The sequence below is a fragment of the Gigantopelta aegis genome, chromosome 4 (assembly GCF_016097555.1).
Source record: "Gigantopelta aegis isolate Gae_Host chromosome 4, Gae_host_genome, whole genome shotgun sequence".
Lineage (NCBI taxonomy): Eukaryota > Metazoa > Mollusca > Gastropoda > Neomphalida > Peltospiridae > Gigantopelta > Gigantopelta aegis.
This window is the reverse complement of record NC_054702.1, coordinates 39,333,682-39,354,450: the sequence shown is the minus strand read 5'-3', so window position 1 is coordinate 39,354,450 and position 20,769 is coordinate 39,333,682. Positions and strand designations below refer to the sequence as shown.

The 20,769-nt window shown below is 37.1% G+C and overlaps 1 protein-coding gene across 1 annotated transcript in view; it reads right to left on the bottom strand.

The window, feature by feature from the left end:
* The window catches only part of LOC121369829 (protein eva-1 homolog C-like), a 169,328-nt gene that overhangs the window by 3,343 nt on the left and 145,216 nt on the right, over window positions 1-20,769 (bottom strand). The window contains exon 4 of the mRNA XM_041494904.1: window positions 11,931-12,077. Coding sequence (XP_041350838.1) covers window positions 11,931-12,077 — 147 coding nt within the window. The remainder of the gene's footprint in view (window positions 1-11,930; window positions 12,078-20,769) is intronic.

Below are 20,769 nucleotides of genomic sequence, written 5' to 3'. Positions count from 1 at the left end.
TACTCAATACAGACAGGTTATTTTTCCAGAGAAAATGGTAAGAGATATTGATTTTGTGGTCATTACAAGACACTTACATTCACTTTGTTCCTAATGGAGCTAGATGCGTTTATTTTCCTAATGACTATACAACAGCGACTACAATATTAACTACCCAACCCTGGTGACATAGTTAATATCGGCATTGGAAGGACATCATCAATGATTTGTGATTGGAATTAGAGGCAATTATTACTTTGTCCACTGAGGGAAGTGGGATTAAAACATATTCTGGCCACAGCAGCCTCAGAGCTGGGAGTTGGCCAGTGCCCTCCAGCTTCTCCAACATTGGATATCTAGGGTTAAGCCAGAGTACATTTTAATGGCTCATTAGGGAAGTATAACACCACCACAATGATTTCTCCTCTCTAACATCTAACCATTAACCCCTGTTCTGAATAGACAGCCAATCAGCTGAGGCGTACACAAAAATAAACTGAAATGGATATTAGCTTTAGTACTTAGTGAAAACCCAGTTCTTTAAAAATAAATGTAATTTCCACCAAAACAGATCAAATTAAGTGATATTCTGTTGCTTACATTTCAAGGAATTGGTGCACAAATGTACAAATTTGATTTGAATACCAAATTAAACTAAAGACTGATTTATGTTATTTACACAATCATCAACAATGATTCAACATCAATCTGTGTTGCTGTTGTTTTTTTGTGTTTTTTGTAAATTATTTATGGACTCAGTCTGTACTGTACAATTGCTACAAACCCCAAGACCATAAGAACTTGCTTGTGCTAGCTAACATTTAATAGTTACAAATTAATATTATATTCTGAGTATAATCATTGCATTGAATACTAAAACCTCTATTTAAATGAAGCAATATATATATATATATTCAGAGACAATAGATGCAGTGTCCACTTTCAAAACAGTTCGTACCCATAATCACTTAATCACTTATGGTCTGTCTGTTTTTATTCCTTACACTCATAAGACTAACAAATGGTTTATATCCAATAGCTGATGATTAATAAATCAGTGTGCTCTTGTGGTGTTGTATAAATCAGTGTGCTCTAGTGGTGTTGTTAAAGAAAATTATAATAACTTTGGGTATATACTATATACTGCATTCTTGCCATATCAACCAAATGAAGGAACTGTTTTTTCACCCAGCCTATATTAGTCAAAAGTGAATCCATGGTGTTGTGCATTTATCAAAGCACTCCGTTCACCACTGAAATAAATTCTGATTTTTTTAGAAAGAGATATCATTCCCAAAAGGGAATGATGAAAGAGTAACCCAATTAAAGCCAAAGCCTTCTGGCTAGAGAAGAAAACACTTTAACAGATACATGAAACCTGCAAATCATGACATCAAATGTACTGAACAGTTTATACAATTCAATAACAAAACTAGCTAACCATGGGAACTGGAGCATTATATTTACTTAAAACTTCAAATGACTCGATACAAAACGTATAACAATGCCAGTGAGCAATCTCTCACTAAATTATATTACACCAGAAGTGAAAGAAAAAAAAAAAAATCCATTCCAAAACATGTTCCTTGACTGGTAAACCAAAGGCTGTAATACAAGTTATATTATAATCAGTGGGAAAGTTCAGATAAAAACTCAAAAAGGTCAACTGAAAAAAGTATAGGCAAGGAAGCATAGTATGTGTTTTCTTTCACAGGTTCTGACAGATTGTATGTCATCATTGTTACGAATCTAACACATTCTTATAAAAAAAAAAACCCCATTAAAGTCAAGATTCAGGACTTTATTCAAGTGTCCCAATTTTAACTACCAGTACATGCTTTTTGTGTAAGCCACACTTTATTCAAGCCTTTAGTTTAGTCTACACTTTGAAGTTTGACAAGCATCAGGCAAGGACGCTACTGAACCAAGTGTATATCAATGTGAACAACCCCTTTAGTGGGCCTGCTCATGACTGGGTATTTCCCATTTCAACCGAGGCCAAGCTTTGGATGAACAAAACATTTTGCCAATTATCTATCCAACTTCAAAAATTGAATGAACCCACAGTTATTTTCCAACAAAATTGAAATTATTTCATGAATTTTTAATATGAATTATGAATTAAAACAAAATTAGCCAATTGTTTTTAAAATTAGCAACTAGCAACTTTGGTGAGTAGAGGAGTTTGTTCTGTCAGCTAGAGCTGTATGTTTGTTGTACTAATGTCATGGTATGTGCTATCCTGTCTCTAGGAAATATAGTAGAAGTGGGTTTCTTCTTTATATTTCCAGACAAATTACTGTATGATCACAATAGCCAAATACTCATCACTAGGTAATGAAGATAACCAAGTGGTTACTCATCTGCATTTAAATTACAATAGTCTTAAAGGGACATTCCTGAGTATGCTGCAATTTTTATGATGTTATCGGCTAACAGAGCCTTTTTAACGATTGTAATTACATATCAAATATATTTTTCTGCATAAAATATTAGTGACTGTATATTAAACATATTTGTACTAGGTTAAATTTAATTTTACTTCCAATGGGTTTTTTTTCGTACGTACGAACTTATTTGAAGACAAAATCCAGTTTGGGCTTCTTAGAAATATTAAGACAACCAGAAACACATTGAATATACAGACACTGATATTCAATAAGAAAATATATTTAATATGCAAGTTTAATCACAGAAATATTTTATTAGTCAGAAACATCTTACAATGGAGCAAACTCAGGAAAACTTAGCATTGCAAATAAAACCTTCTTTTTTTTTTACACCATTACCTTTGGGAAAACCCCCACCTGTATCTTGCCTTTTGACTTCATTTTAAAGTGAGACAAAAACAATCATGTGTTTACATCCACTGAAGGTTTAAGCATGTCTAATAAAGGCACGAATTATGACATCACTAAATGTAAAGAAAGCGATGGTGTTTGTTTTTTTCTTCTCTCACCAATGCAATGGCACGCGCATAACCAACCTAATACATTTGACATCATGAACAGAATATCTTTATATGCTAACTAGCTTTTACTATTTCAGTATGTACATACATGTATGTAAAAAACGAAGAGAAAAGGAATGTTGTTTACCGACTTATCAACTACACCGATGCATACTTTGAACTATTTTGCCAGCTTGGACATCAAATCTGCCTGACCTCCCAGTATCAAGAGATCAAATACATGTATGTGTATGCATGTGGCTTATCTGCATCTAGTGGAAACACAACTAACACATTATCCTCAATATGAGAAAGTCTGTCAGTGCTAGCTATTATTGTTTCTGACCTTGGTTTCAACCAGTGTCAATAGTGCAAAGTTAAAAGCTCGTAGGTGTTGGGTTCGTGTACCAATACCGGCTTCAATTCTAGAGCGGGAAGGAAAGGAAAGGAATATTTGTTTATCAACACCTCAGCACATTTTAACCTACAACTTTCATTTCATTTCACCTTATTTTCGTGCTTAGATCCAATTAAGGTTCAAACATGCTGTCCTGGGCACACACACCTCAGCTATCTGGGCTGCCTGTCCAGGACAGTGGGTTAGTTGTTAGTTGGTTAGTGGTTAGTGAGAGAGAAGAGGGTGTCGTGGTCTTACGCCTACCTACTGAGTCGTTAAAACCCGCTCTGGGTGGGAGCCGGTACCGAGCTGCGAACCCTGTACCTACCAGCTTAACCACAACGCCACCGAGACCGGTAACTACAACTATTTGGAATGAATGAATGAATGTTTAACGACACCCCAGCATGAAAAATACATCGGCTATTGGGTGTCAAACTATGGTAAACAATTATTTGGTGTCCAACATACAATTACTTCAACACCTAGTCATGAGAATAAGTGTCCTGCTATTGCCACATAGGCTATTGTCACTGATAAAGCAACAAGGGCTCTTTTATATGCTCAAAGGCAAGACAGTGCATGCCATGATTTTTGATGTACCAGTCATGGGGCACTAGATGAAATGGGGCAAAAACTTGGAACATGGATGGTGATCAATCCTGAAACCCATCACACACCTGAGCACTCTACCACTAAGATATAATCACACTCCTCGGCACTCTACCACTAAGATATAATCACACACCTCGGCACTCTACCACTAAGATATAATCACACACCTCGGCACTCTACCACTAAGATATAATCACTAAGATATAAGATATAATCACACACCTCGGCACTCTACCACTAAGATATAATCACACACCTCGGCACTCTACCACTAAGATATAATCACACACCTCAGCACTCTACCACTAAAATACAATCACACACCTTGGCACTCTACCACTAAGATAGAATCACACACCTCAGCACTCTACCACTAAGATATAATCACACACCTCAACACTCTGCCACTAAGATATAATCACACACCTCAGCACTCTACTAAGATATAATCACTTTCCTCAATTTAGATTAAGTGCACAACTTGGTAGCACCGTGGGGTGGGACGTAGTCCAGTGGTAAAGTGCTCGCTTGCAAAGCTGTCAGTCTAGGATTGATCCCCATTGGTGGGACCATTCAGCTATTTCTCATTCCCGCCAGTGCACCATGACTGGTATATCAAAGGCCATGGTATGTGCTATCCTATCTGTGGGATAGGGCATAAAACTATATGTGAAAATAACCAAATGTTTGACATCCATTAGCCGATGATTAATAAATCAATGTGCTCTAGTGGTGTTGTTAAACAAAACAAACTTCTTTTATTTGAGGGGTAACACCATGGGGAGATATTGAGCCTTACATCAACTTAAATCTCACAAACCATCCAGTATTAAACTCGGTCTTGGACTGATAGCTCAAACAGCTGAAGTGTATATGTAAGTAACTGGGACAGCGTGCTTGAACCATAATTGAATCTTAAACAAAACATGAATGACTATAGTCTCAGAAACTAACACACAATGAAACCAATGACTTATAGTGAGATCTGTTATGAAGGGCACCCTGTTTAACCAACTGTTCTTAAACTTAACTCTAGCACTTCGTATATGTCCAGACCTGTCAACCCTCCCGGATTCCGCGGGAGTCTCCCGGTATTTGATCAAATCTCCTTTCGCCTGTGCGGGAGACAGTTTCTCCTTTTAAATGACATTTTTGTAAGTATAAAAAAAAATCGATCCTCTTTTGTCAAAATAACAGAAGGGAAGTAACTCTGCCTTTTTTTCTCATTCGGCAAATGTCGACTACTTTCGGCTTCTGAGAATGTAACAGGCCGAATTGTCCCGACTGTTTAACCTTTGCCGAAGTGAAAATTGTGGGATAGCCTATTTATATTGTTAAAAAAGCACATGGAGTTTATAAAATGACATGTAATTATAATGTTTGTTGTCATCGTAATGGCTACAAAGCGTGTTGCCGCTAATTCAACAGGCTGTGTATTGACATTCAGTGTTGCCATATAAAAAAAAAAAACCTATCCAATTTAGTTCTAATAACACCTCTGAATTGTAAATGTCTTCCCACTGGATTACATAATGCAACTATGACGAATCTGAACTGCCAGACTCCGAGTTGACAGAGATACACACAATGCATGTTAAAATCACATGTTACAGCAAGACAATGAAAAGACCAATTAGCTGTATAAACATACTTGTGTCAGTTAATTTTGTATGTTTGTGCAGTAAAATGTTGGTTATAAGGGTACACTTCAAGAAATTATTTTTGTACAATTAAAAAAATGTTGTGTTTGACATTGACATAAAGTTACTCACGGAAATGGGTATAATTCCGGTATATTTCACACGATGTCCGTAATGAGGTTTTACTTATGATTAATGAAAATAGAATGTTTTATTGCATCATTATAATGATTTTAAATAAGTACCACGCCACCGTTCCTCATTATAGTAAAAACTGAATATTAATTTATAAGATTTATATAAATTTGTCTTTGGTACTTAGGTACACTAACCACAAATGATAATGTAACGCAACCTGTAAGGCTGTAAGTGTAATACCGTAAATGTACTAATTAAATTTTTTATTTCTTGTTCATGTTCTTAACATTTTTGGATAATATTTTTTTTTTTTTTTAAATATGTATTAAATCATAATAATATTTAAACTTTAAAAAAAAAAAAAAAAAAAAAAATTAATATTTTTTTTTTTTTTTTAATGCCAAGATCTAAGGTTAAGAAGTATATATGACATTATAAAGTATTCATATAACTTATTGTAATAATGTTTTTTTTTAAATCTAGCGATTTTGGGTTAAATTGTGTGAATTTAAAAATCTCCTGCTTTTTGACAAAATCTCCTGCTTTTTCAACACACACCTCCTGCTTTCTCTTGTCTAAAGGTTGACAGGTCTGTATATGTCACAAATTTACAATAAAAAGAACACCTTTGCATAATAAGCATCTCTCTGTATGAATACCTCAAATATTTATACACTATAATACAAAAAGGCATCTTGTATAACAACTGATTTTAAATGGGTACCTCATTTATGTCACATTTATGCTATAAAGGAGATCTTGTGTACCAGATAAGACCCCTGTGATTAAATGTCACATTTACACTATAATTTGCATATTTGTTCAATAGCCACCTGTCCTTAAGAGTAAAGGACATTTTGTATAGACCTAAAAACCACCTTTCCATGAAAAAAAAGTAAAGTTTGTTTTATTTAACGACGCCACAAGAGCACATTGATTTTTTATCTTATCATCAGCTATTGGAAGTCAAACATATGGTCATTCTGACACTGTTTTTTAGAGGAAACCTGCTGTCACCACCTGCTACTCTTTTACAACAAGTAGCAAGGGATCTTTTATTTGCGCTTCCCACAGGCGGGATAGCACAAACCATGGCCTTTGTTGAACCAGTTATTGATCACTGGTCGGTGCAAGTGGTTTACACCTACCCATTAAGCCTTACGGAGCACTCACTCAGGTTTTGGAGTCAATATCTGGATTAAAAATCCCATGCCTCGACTGGGATCCGAACCCAGTACCTACCAGCCTGTAGACCGATGGCCTAACCATGACACCAAGGCCGGTACCTTTCCATGAAGTGAAGGAAGGAAGGAAGGAAAATATTTGATTTAATAATGCATTCAACACATTTTATTTACGGTTATATGGCATCAGACATATGGAAATTGAAATGAATTGCATGATTATGAAACCCGCTTCGATTAAAGTTACTGCTACTGAAAGAAAGAAAGAAATGTTTTATTTAACGACGCACTCAACACATTTTATTTATGGTTATATGACGTCAAACATATGGTTAAGGACCACACAGATATTGAGAGAGGAAACCTGGTGTCACCACTTCATGGGCTACTCTTTTCGATTAGCAGCAAGGGATCTTTTATATGCACCATCCCACAGGATAGTACATACCACGGCCTTTGTTACACCACTGGCTGGAAGGAGAAATAACCTAATGGGGCTCGATCCTAAACCGACCGTGCATCAAGCGAGTGCTTTACCACTGGGCTACATCCCGCCCCCCTCCCCCTCCATGAAGTGAATTTCACACATATTACACCTATATATTTTAACTTGCATATAAAGGCAGGGGTGCAGAAATGGAAAATATTTCACTAATCCGTCGGACCAGAACCAACTAAAATTTATTAGCCCACCAGAATTTCTACTACCATAGTCCCACCATCCTATATAGAAAAATATATTATTGTTTAAACATAGTATAATATATATATCTGTTTGACAAAACTATTAAGAACACTTGGCAAGTTGCTAAGTGATCAAACTCAAGTGGTGAATGAAATCAAGCCCCAAACATTGATTAACAAATCAATATATTTTGAAATATTCTGGTAAAGACTTAAGTTTTTCACATTTATTTCATATATACATGTATTTACAAAATGCAAGTGACATCTTGCAAGTATTTAACATTAAAAATCTATCCAAAACATACCGGCAACACTTTCAGTGTAAACAAGCCATTTGTAGAAAGTATAATATGCGCTACATGTATTGTTGTGTATTTCATCATCATTCTGAATTGTTTGTTTGAATGGTTTGGAATTCTGGCATGGCTGATGCTGAGTCATGGATTCGATGCCAACCCCCCCCCCCCCCCCCCAAAAAAAAACAAAAAAAAAAAATGTCAGTCAGTCAGAAAAAGACAGATTGTCGTTGCTCTAGTAGTTAAATTTTTTAACTCATTGATCAGAACTTTAACTCGCATTTGGTGACAAGCGGGCGAGTATTTTCTGCACCCCTGTAAAGGTCATCTGTTTATACATTAAGCTGGTTGTGCGTGTCCATTGCAAGCTTGTACTGATGAGAATGAAAAATAACCATGCCAATAGCTCCACTGAGGGGAGTCAGTTCTGATCAGGACTAGTAGCCTATTGAAGATTTAATCTCTGTTCAAGGCACCATGGTGCACTAACCAGTATGCTAAATTCCTCTGTGTGTTATGGCTATAAATTAAAGAGTAAGGATGGAAGGAAATGTATTATTTAACGACGCACTCAATACATTTTATTTACGGTTATATGGCATCAGACATATGGTTAAGGACCACACATATATTGAGAGAGGAAACCCACTGTCGCCACTTCATGGGATACTCTTTTCGATTAGCAGCAAGGGATCTTTTATATGCACTATCCCAGACAGGATAGCACATACCATGGCCTTTGTTAGTAGTTACATTTTTTAACTCATCCATCAGAAGTTTAACTCGCATTGGGTGGCGAGCGGGTGAGTACTTTCTGCACCCCTGTAAAGGTCACCTGTTTATACATTAAGCTGGTTGTGTGTTGTGTGGTTGTGGAACACTGGTTGGAATGAGAAATAGCCCAATGGGGCCATCGATGGAGATCGATCCTAAACTGACCACGCATCAAGCGAGCGCTCTACCATTGGGCTACGTCCTGGCCCCCCCCAAAGAGTAAGGAGTCAAAGAAAGTAGTTCAGCTAGCGCTGTGCTCTCACAAAGCATTTCTCTGATAATTAAATAGCCTGTAGCATGATTATAGCCATAGAAACCCAAACCTCTAATTCCAAATATTCAATCACAGAGATTATACCAACAATGGACAATATTCCAATTAATAAAACTTCGTTTAGGACTACAATTATGCCCTTCATGCTGATCAATATTGTGATAACATCAGGATTTTTATTTGCAATTTAGAAACTTACTTAATTATTGCAAACTGGAAGGGTTGCATTTATTGGTTATGTTTGGTGTATTATTTTTTTTTTTTTAAAACAAATATTAAAAATGACAAACAGGTGGAGGGGAGTTGCATTTATATGTATTAGAGCTGTAACAACACGGCGATACAATATTGTATTTCGATATGAGGGCCACAATACGATACATCGATCCAGGACAGCTGTATCGCCATACGATACGATACATTCATTTTAAAAAAGATTTTGGTAAAAAAGTTGAAGCACAAATTTACGAACTTACGAACATGCACAGTAGAGCAATAAAAACATAATTTTCATGTTCAGTTGCTGGAATTCCCGAGCATTAGGTTATCATGTTTTATAAATTTGAACTAAACAGTTTAATTATCGATGATTGATCTGAAAAGTTAAGTATCGTGTTATGTATTGTACTGTACTGCAACCCAAGTATTGGGATACATATTGTATCGCGACCTCCAGTATTGATACAGGTCTAGTTTGTATACAGTAAAGTTTGTTTGTTTTATTTAACGACACCACTAGAGCACATTGATTTTTAATCTTATCATCGGCTATTGGACGTCAAACATATGGTCATTCTGACACTGTTTTTAGAGGAAACCCGCTGTCGCCACATAGGCTACTCTTCTTTACGACAGGCAGCAAGGGATCTTTTATTTGCGCTTCCCACAGGCAGGATAGCACAAACCATGGCCTTTGTTGAACCAGTTATGGATCACTGGTCGGTGCAAGTGGTTTACACCTACCCATTGAGCCTTGCGGAGCACTCACTCAGGGTTTGGAGTCGGTATCTGGATTAAAAATCCCATGCCACGACTGGGATCCGAACCCAGTACCTACCAGCCTGTAGACCGATGGCCTGCCACGACGCCACCGAGGCCGATAGTTTGTATACAGAGACAAAGAAAGAAATAAGGGAACATTTAGTCCTGTACACCACATTTCAGTTACAATTAGCCACGTAATGTGTGATTGAATGTCAGTAATGTGAGAAGACTGATTGAATGTCAGTAATGTGAGAAGACTGATTGAATGTCAGTAATGTGAGAAGACTGATTGAATGTCAGTAATGTGAGAAGACTGATTGAATGTCAGTAATGTGAGAAGACTGATTGAATGTCAGTAATGTGAGAAGACTGATTGAATGTCAGTAATGTGAGAAGACTGATTGATGTCAGTAATGTGATGATGAATGTCAGTAATGTGAGAAGACTGATTGAATGTCAGTAATGTGAGAAGACTGATTGAATGTCAGTAATGTGAGAAGACTGATTGAATGTCAGTAATGTGAGAAGACTGACTGTCAGTAATCTTTCCTGTTAAGCATTGGTCTGTTGGTCTGATATCGTATTTCATTCCATCATTAAATTATACAACACTGAATGCTCTAAATATTTTCAATAAAAACATTGAAAAGAAATGTAAGAATTGCCAATATAATAAAATAAGTGTTATATTCCAAAGCTTAGATATGATTATTTTTGTTCTGAACTTTGTAAGCATACTGTTAAATTTTTTTATCCCATATTAATATAAATCTTTTACATTTCTGTAGATGTATGTGACTGCTTGGTTAGCCCTGAGTATCAATTTGGCTCTTAGCAGTGGTGTAGGAAGGTGCCAAAAAAGTGTGTGTGTGTGTGTGTGGTGGTGGTGGTGGTGGGGCACACTTTTATATTTACACACTTTTACACTATTATAAAGCAAAATATCTGAAAAGTGGGGGTGGGGGGGGGGGGCACATGCACCCCCATCACTTCCTACGCCAATGCTTAGTATGGCCATGAAAAAAGTCATGATAATGAAAATAGGATGTTGGTTCCATAACAAAATGCAAGGAATGCCTATATTAAAATAAATCTCTTATGCTCTTAAATGTGTAAAAACTACATACAGTAAAACCTCTCCAAACTGGACTCTTGGTAAACCAGAATTCCCTCAAAACCAAATGGTTTTTTTTAGTCCCTTTATTAAATATTACTACAGAACATAACCTCTCTAAACCAAATACCCCTTAAAAACCAGACTTTTTACTTGGTCCTATGGGTGTCCAGTTTACAGGGGTTTCACTGTATATGACTACCCCTAGAGCCATATTTGGCTCTTTATATGGCCATGGTTCCGTGACATTTGATATGAGAACAGTCAAGATAATGAAAATAGGATGTTAGTTCCATGCTAAATTTCAAGGAAAGCCTATACATGTATTAAAATAAATCTCTTATGTTCCTATACATGTGTATAACTAGGTGTATAATATATGTGTGGCCCTGGGGCCCTATTGGGCTCTTTATACAGCCATTGTTCTATGACATTTGATACGAGAATGCACAGCTGTTAAATTATTCATGAATGGAAACTCACCAAGGCACTTAACATGCAGCTATTTCCCCTGTGCCTCCCCCCCACTAAAACACACACACACACATGCACGCATGCACGCATGCACGCACGCACGTACACACATGGTACACACACATAAACATGGTACACACACAAACATGGTACACACACACACACAGTACACACACACACACATAGACAACATATATACACACAGACAACACAAACACACACAGATGCACACACACACATGCATGCATGCATGCGTACACACACAGACAGCCAACACACACACACACACACACAGACAGACAACACACACACACACACAAACAACACACACACACACAGACAGACACACATACACACACACACAGACAGACAGACAGACAGACACAGACACACACAAAGACAAACAAGGAAGGACAAGAATTACCAATATAGTTGTGATGTGTTTGGAGACATTTGCTGGAATCGTTGGGAGTCTGACCAAAGAAAGCGGAGTGGATGGCGATGCGCGTCGCTCTGTGACACCACAGTTCCACCTGGTCACCCTCACACGCAACCTCATTCTTGTAGCTCTCTGAAAGAGAAAGTAAAGATGGTGTTTAATATTAACCTCACTTACAACCTCATTCTTGTAGCTCTCTGAAAAAAGAACGTAAACATGGCATTTAATGGCATTTAATATTAACCTCACACGCAACCTCATTCTTGTAGCTGTCTACAAGAGAAAGTAAAGATGGTGTTTAATATTAACCTCACACACAACCTCATTCTTGTAGCTCTCTGAAAAAAAGAAAGTAAAGATGGTGTTTAACATTAACCTCACACACAACCTCATTCTTGTAGCTCTCTGAAAAAAGAAAGTAAAGATGGTGTTTAATATTAACATCACTTGCAACCTCATTCTTTAAAGAAAAGATAGTGTTTGTTAATGACATTTCCAGCACACAATTCCATTCTTGTAGCTGTCTGAAAGATAAAGAAAGGATGGCATTTAATATTAACCTCACTTGCAACCTCATTGTTTAAAGATAGTGTTTGTTTAACATTGACCTCTAATACAACATCATTTTCATAACTGAAAGAGAAAGTAAAGATGGTGTTTAACATTAATCTCATCATTGTCTCAAGGAAAGATAGTGTTTGTTAACGATACCCCATGTTAATATATAAGGCCATGGTATGTGCTACCCTGTCTTTGGGATGGTGCATAGAAAAGATTCCTGATGATGAATAAATGACTGTGCTCTTGTGCTGTTAAACAAGACAAACTTTAACTTTAATGGTGACAAAAACTGTGGTATCAGTGGATATCATTCAAGCATTTGAAACCTTAAAATAATTATGATGTTTGGTGTCTGTGTATGAACTATTAATTACACATTCATTTAGAAAAACCTCTCTTATTTAAGAGTTTTATCTATGAACAGAATTTATATTTTATCCTCATACGTTCATGTAATACACTATACCGAATACTATAGGGCCTACATATAATGCCACTAAACTGTTACACAAATAGCAAATATTGGCTAGACAATACTTGTATTTCCTGTTACATTATGCATGAAAATTAGTACACAGAGACCCATATTTAACATTTGATGTTCCACAGGTTTATACAATGTACTAATATCCCAGGTTTGATCCTGCATTTTCCTGTTAATTTCATTTCAATTTATTTTCGTGCTTATATCCAATTAAGGTTCAAGCATGCTGTCTTGGGCACACACCTCAGTTATCTGGGCTGTCTGTCCAGGACAGTGGGTTAGTTGTTAGTCGGTTAGAGGTTAGTGTGAGAGAAGAGGGTGTAGTGACCGTAAACCTACCCATTGAGCCCTTAAGAACTCGCTCTGGTTTGAAGCCACGGTACCGGGGCTGTGAACCCTGTACCTACCAGCCTGTAGTCTGATGGCTTAACCACATGTGCCACTAAGGCCAATCATTTTCCTGAAACGAAGGTAATTACAGGCCAAACCTTGGCTGAAGTGTAGCTAGTGTTTAATCCACTGGGCTTAAGACCGGCTCCCACCCACAGTGAGCTTAACAGATTATTAGAGAGGTTTAATGCCACCACACAGAAACTTATCTCTCTCTATAACAAACATTCTAATGACAAAGCACAACTGGTGTCATGTTTAAGCCAACAGACATAAGACTGGTAGGTACTGGGTTTGCAGCCCGGTACCGGCTCCCACTCAGTCGAGTTTTAACGACTCAATGGTGTAAGACCACTGCACCAATTTCTCTCTCAGTAACCACCACCAACTAACAGCAACTAGCCACTAACCCACTGTCCTGAACAGACAACACAAATAGCTAAGGTGTGTGCCCAGGACAACATGCTTGAACCATAATTAGATATAAGCACAAAAATAAGCTGAAATGAATTAATGACAAACCATTGATCTGTCCTGGACAGATGGGCCAAACCACTGAGGTGTGTGCCTAGAAATGTGTGCTTGAACCTTAATTGGATATACATGTAAATATGAAGATCAAGATGAAGAAATTAAAATAATTTAATAGCCTGACATAGAAAGATTTATAAAGACAGACTTGGACATGAGGTGTGTGCCCAGGAAAGCGTGCTTGAATTTTAATTGGATATAAACACGAAAATAAGTTGAAATGAATAAAATAGAAAGATATCCAATGTTACTATCAACTGTCGTAATATAATAAAATTGCAGAATAGTTTAAAAGTTTGTTTAATGACACCACTAGAACACATTGATTTTTAATCATCGGCTACTGGATGTCAAACATATGGTAATTTTAGCAGAACTCTCAGAATGCTTGTTCCAAATTGGTTAATAATAAAAATGTAATGTTCCAGCCAGTGCACCACGACTGACATATCAAAGGCCATGGTATGTGCTATCCTGTCTGTGAGATGGTACATATAAAAAAATAATTGCTACTAATAGAAGTGTAGCAGGTTTCCTCTCTAAGACTATATGTCAAAATTACCAAATGTTTGACATACAAATAGCCGATGATTAATATAAATTAATGTGCTCTAATGGTGTTGTTACACCAAATAAACTTTTTTTAACTGTTAGTCAGCAGAAAAATGTAGACAGTCGCTTTAAATGTATACCAAATTTGTTTTGTATTGATCAATTTGTAGGAAGCTGCTTTGTCTGGCTGTACTAATTAAGGAAGAAAACCCCCACCTAAGCTTATTATGAGTAATTATGTTATCATGACAATGATACTACAGTCTTGTGACCTGCAGCCACCGGTCCACACACACACACACACAGATCAATAAGCTCAATTCTGCTACACCTACCTGAGCAGCAAATGGCACACAGCAAGGCAAAAAATAGCAACAAGGCATCAAAGGGAAAATATTCCATCACACAGGCCACAAGTCATTGATCCTTCTTAGGCAACATTGTTAATCCCTATTGATTCTTTCAAATCCTTCCATCAACATCTTGTGATCAGAGCTAGTACTCTCTTAATCGGAACATAATCCTTTGTGAAAAACCCCCAACACACAACATATTCCAGTATACCAGTGGGTTACATATGTTCCAGAAAAAACTAAACACTAAATATTCCACTGTTTATACTGTAGTTGTTTTTATATAACGTTTGAAACACAGAATATTTCACTGTGTTTATAAATTATATGATGTTCGAAAATGAGAATATTCCACTGTAGTTATTTGATGTTCTTAAAAATCAGAATCTTTCAACAGTAACTCCTGATTGATCGACTGTACTTTATGATTGATTAACTCATCATAAAACAAAGCTGGAGTTTACTCCAGAGTCCCATCATCCGATTATACAGCCAGAATGTCAGAGAATGGAACAAGTCTGAAGTGAGACAGATGTACTGGCTATAAGTACTCAATACCATGTGCCGTGCATCTGATACCGCTGTGAGAGTAATAATTAATACAGCACTGTTAGAGCGGAACAGAAACAGTCCTTTATCTTCATGGGAGGGGGGCACAGACAAGATTGAGGCAATTACAAACGCTGGCCAAACTGTTAGTCTAGTGCTTCTCGTGCCGTCATCGTAATAAAGCAATTTGTTGCACAGAATATCTCACTTGATGTCTTTGTTTTCTGTCTTCTGTAGTAAAAATTCCACATTCTATGTACTGGTATTAAAAAAATCCACAACTAAATTGAAGAAAGGATTATGCAGTTTTATCACAGAAATCATACAATAAACTCCAGGAAAACATTCTGCCTGTCGATCGAAGAGCCACTGTTCTTGACTGTCCCTACAATGAGACAACCATCCCATACACAAGATTCTTTTTTTGTTTTTCGGTCATAAAAATTCCAAAATAGCTCCCCTTCATTTGAGATGCATGGCAAAGACAAGGCAAACACTGTGAGGGAAAACACAAGACAAGTGACTGGGCTTTCAACTCTTAAACTGTCAAGTGCTGAGACGAGGAGAATGTCCCAGCCTCGTGGAAAACCCCACCAACCGTGACGTGACTGCCGCATACAGCCCACATACTACAGCCTGCTTCGCTTGTAGTGGTAGTAGTAACAGCATCGTTCCACTGGTGTGAATGAACTTGGTGTGAACTGGAACTCTCGACTACAATACTACACACATGTGTATGTGTGTGTGAGGCTCTTACAGCGATGACCAAAACACTGATGACCAAACACCGATGACCAAACACTGATGACTTGTAGTTTCAGGAGAAAAACACAGGCTTGTCCACCACCACCAACACTGACTCAGGCTGGTGAGTGAGCCACAAGTTGAAAATCAATCCACGGCTCTATACGCAAGCACTGGAACTCATCCCACAGAATGTGTGTTGTGAGTAAATTGTTGATGAAGACACACACACAGAAATAAAAACTGATGTCGTGTTATGAAGCAATCCACCATTTTATGAAGCAATCCACCGGGTGACTGTGACAGAGTGAGCTGACTATATCAGTCTGTCAACTCATTAAGAGTGAAGACCTACCACTGTTTTACGGTCTGTGGTCTGTCTGTCGGTGGTTTGTTAAGAGAACAAGAATGTGGCAGACTTGTCATCAGTGAAGTGTGGAACACTGGGATGTTTTCAGGTGTAACCAGAGATCAATACTGCCTGCTTCAAAATCGCCAAACACATGGCAACTTGCTATCTATTGATTGGACGGTCCAAACACAAAGACACAAGGGTGGGCCGGGCCATAGGGGGTGATATTTCTAACAGGAAGAAATCATGCAGTGCCAGACAGTTTTCTTGTTTTTCTTTGATGTGAATTTAAAAAAAATAATAATATGGGTACCAGTAGATTTATGATAAAGTTTAGTTATCTGTTAGTTGAACAATCCAAACACAAAGACACAAGGGTAGGCTGGGCCATATGGGGGTGATATTTATAACATGAAGAAAGCAATGCTAAACAGTTTTCTTGTTTATGTTTCATGTGAACCCCCCCAAAAACCCAACAAAACAAACCCAAACAAACAACAACAATGGTACCGATAGATTTATGATAAAGTTTAGTTAACTATTAGATAAACAATCCAAACACAAAGATACAAGGGTGGGTTATGTCATAGGGGGTTATAATTCTAAGATTGACCATAAAAGTGCTACACAGGGTTTTTTTCATGTGAAAAACAAATAGGTTACAAGTAGATTTATGATACAGTTTAGTTATCTATTAGATGAACAATCCAAACACAAAGACACAAGGGTGGGCCGGGCTATGGTGGGTGGGTTATTTCTAAAGTGAAGAAAACAATGCTGGACAGTTTTCTTGTTTATGTTTGAAGTGAAACCTTTTTAAAAATCGCTGCCAGAAGATTAACTGAACAATCCAAACACAAAGACACACAGGAGCTATTGGAGAGGGAGTTATTTCTCTAAGATGCACAAAACAGTGCTAGACAGTTTTCATTATTTATGTTTGAGGAGAAAAAACTACAACTGAGAACGCATAGATTTATGCCACAGTTTAACTATTTATTATCTGAACAATCCAAACACAAAGACCTAGGTGGTGATGAGGTGGGTGTGGGTGTTGGTGTTTCTAAGAGGGTGAAACATAACATTTGACAAATTTGTAATACAGTATAGCTTTCTATTATAACATTATTATTACCCCTGTAGCTGGGAAACCCAAGTACAAAAACCTAGATGTTGATTAGCGATGGAGGTGGGGGTTGGGGCAGGGGTGTTTTCTAAGAATATGATACAGTTTTCATGCAAGATCATATTTGGCACATTTATATATACACAATTACAATAGTTTTGCTTAAATTGCTACTACTGCTGCTGCTACTACTACTACCATCACCACTACTACTACTACTACCACCACCGCTATAAAATGGTAATTTAAACAGCTGGCTAAATGTTTCAACAACTGGTCTCAAAAATACTAAGACATTTATACTTGTATATGGGCTTTTGGTCTTACAATTGAAATGAAAATTGTCAAGGACGGACTATGCCAAAGGTGAGATACACCTCCTGTAAGTTTATCCTCTAAGCATCCTTGATTTTAATACAATTTCATTTTGTGAGTGGTGGGCGTACCAAAAAAACCCCTCCTCCTGCCTCCCCCATGTGATCCATTCTGGAACAGCCCTAACTGAACTACAACTCCCCCCAACCCTGGGGTGAGGATGGTTTCATATTTCTAAGGTGACAGGGAAAGAAATGACAGGCCTGATGTCATACCAGATTTATTACACTGTTCTGCTTTCTGTTATTATAATTGAGTAAATCCAACACAATTACCATAAGACTTACAGGCCTTTGGATCAGTGTGTGTGTGTTTCTAAGGTGAGAAAGGAAGACATATATTTCAAGTATGGTGTGTGACCCAGTAGATAAGAGGGCTATGTTTGTAATACAGATCAGGTCTAGGGGTGACAGTGAAGTGGAGAGTGGTGTGAGGTGAAGGTGTGTGTGTGTGTGTGTGTGTGTGTGTGTGTGTGTGTGTGTGTGTGTGTGTGTGTGTGTTTGAAACCAGGAAACTGAAAGCTTTAATCATCAACAAAATATCTGGAGAGAATTTAATGTTTATTCAAGCTAGGTAACTTCAGTGTTGATTTAAGGATTAGAAGAACATGAATGTTCACAGGAAAAGGAAAATAATATTTGTTTAATGATAAGGCAGCATTTTTAAAATTAGTTATGTAGAGAGTCCAACATGGTTATTTTGAACCTTGGGATATATGTGATCATAGATGGTTCAAGTTTACTAAATCTGTCTTGGATGATGTTGGATATAAAGTGGCATAGGAAGGTGCCAAAAAGTCGGGAGGGCACACTTTTACACTATTATAAAGCAAATATAAAGCAAAATATATGAACAGTGGGGGGCACATACCTACTTTGCCCCCCCACCCTCGCTTCCTATGTCAGTGATATAGTAATGCATGGACAGCACAGCTACTAGATGTAAATCTATTAAAACGAAAGAAAGAAAGAAAGAAATGTTTTATTTAACGATGCACTCAACACATTTTATTTACAGTTATATGGCGTCAGACATATGGTTAAGGACCACACAGATTCTGAGAGGAAACCCGCTGTCGCCAATACATGGGCTACTCTTTCCGATTAGCAGCAAGGGATCTTTTATTTGTGCTTCGCACAGGCAGGATAGCACAAACCATGGCCTTTGTTGAACCAGTTATGGATCACTGGTCGGGGCAAGTGGTTTACACCTACCCATTGAGCTTTGCGGAGCACTCACTCAGGGTTTGGAGTCGGTATCTGGACTCTCGAATCATTATCTTCCCATTGAAAAAGGCAGATGGAAAAAAATAACTTTAACAAATAGAACATGCTTTCTGTGTATAAATAACAAAATTGGTGATGAATTTCATTATGTAATGTGTTGTCCTTTTTTCAAAGATGAAAGAAAAAGATTTCTGTGAAAGTGTTGCCAATCAAGACCAAATGTTGACAAATTTAGAATGCTATATGGCAGTGAAAAAAATGTGTTCTCAGAAAGCTAGCAGTTTTCTGTACCTAAACAAATTATGCATATTCTTAAGTCCCATGGCTGAAATCTATGTTTTTACAATTTCATTTTATTTGTATATGCAATGTATGTCTTCAAATGCATGTATGAACCCATAGATATACACTTGTTTTTAAAATATATATATATATATATACCTTTGAATATCTGATGATGAATATGCCATCTTGTCATTTATTTATTTAATTATATTTTTACAATGTACCTCATATGCCGTTGAATTACGGCCAGAGTGTAAATAAAGTTCAGTTCAGTTCAGATGAGACAGTGAGATGGAAACAGAGAGAGAGAGAGAGAGACAGAGAAAGAGACACATAGAGAACCAAGATAGAGACAGAGAGACGGGTGTGTGTGTGTGAGAGAAAGATTGTGTGTAAGAGATAGAGAAAGAGAGAGAGAGAGAGAGAGAGAGAGAGAGAGAGAGAGAGAGAGAGAGAGAGAGAGAGAGAGAGAGAGAGAGAGAGAGAGAGAGAGAGAGAGAGAGAGAAGAGAAAGAGTAAATACAGATAGAGAGACTGTAAGACTAACCAATTGCTGCCACACAGAATTTTTATATCAACTTCTTATTACACAGAAAAGTATACCATAACATTTACTGTATTATTCAGGCACAGTTCTTTACACTGTTTTTGTTTAAGTCTTGAATTTTTGTATTGATGTTGATCATCACTTTATTTATTTGCATTACCATAGTTTGACACCCAAATGGCCGATGCATTTTTCGTGCTGGGGTGTTGTTAAACATTCATTCATTCATTCATTCATGCATGGGGCTTGACTGATTCTGTAACCCTTCGCACAGTATAGGCAAGCACTGAGCTACATCCTGTCCCCATGTTCACAAGTTGTAACTGTCAACCATTATTCCATCATAGTTGTATAATGGCTGTTTTCCACCACAAGTATGGAAACAACCATCTGTCTTCATTGGGAACATTTTATATATCTGTGATATTTGTTGCACAGTTCTTTACACTGTGTTTTAATTTAACTGTTGAATTTTTATATTGATGTTGCTCATCACATTGTTTTTGCATTTACCATAGTTTTACACCCAATAACCTATGGGTTTTTTCGTGCTGGGGAGTTGTTAAACATTCATTCATTCATTCATTCATTCATTCATTCATTGGGAACAAGTGTGTGTATATATGAATGTACTCCAAAATAATCAAATTAAAGTTAGTTTGTTTTGTTTAATGACGCCACTACGGCACATTGATTTATTAATCATATGTCAAATGTTTGTTAATTTTGAGATTCCCATTAATTAGCAC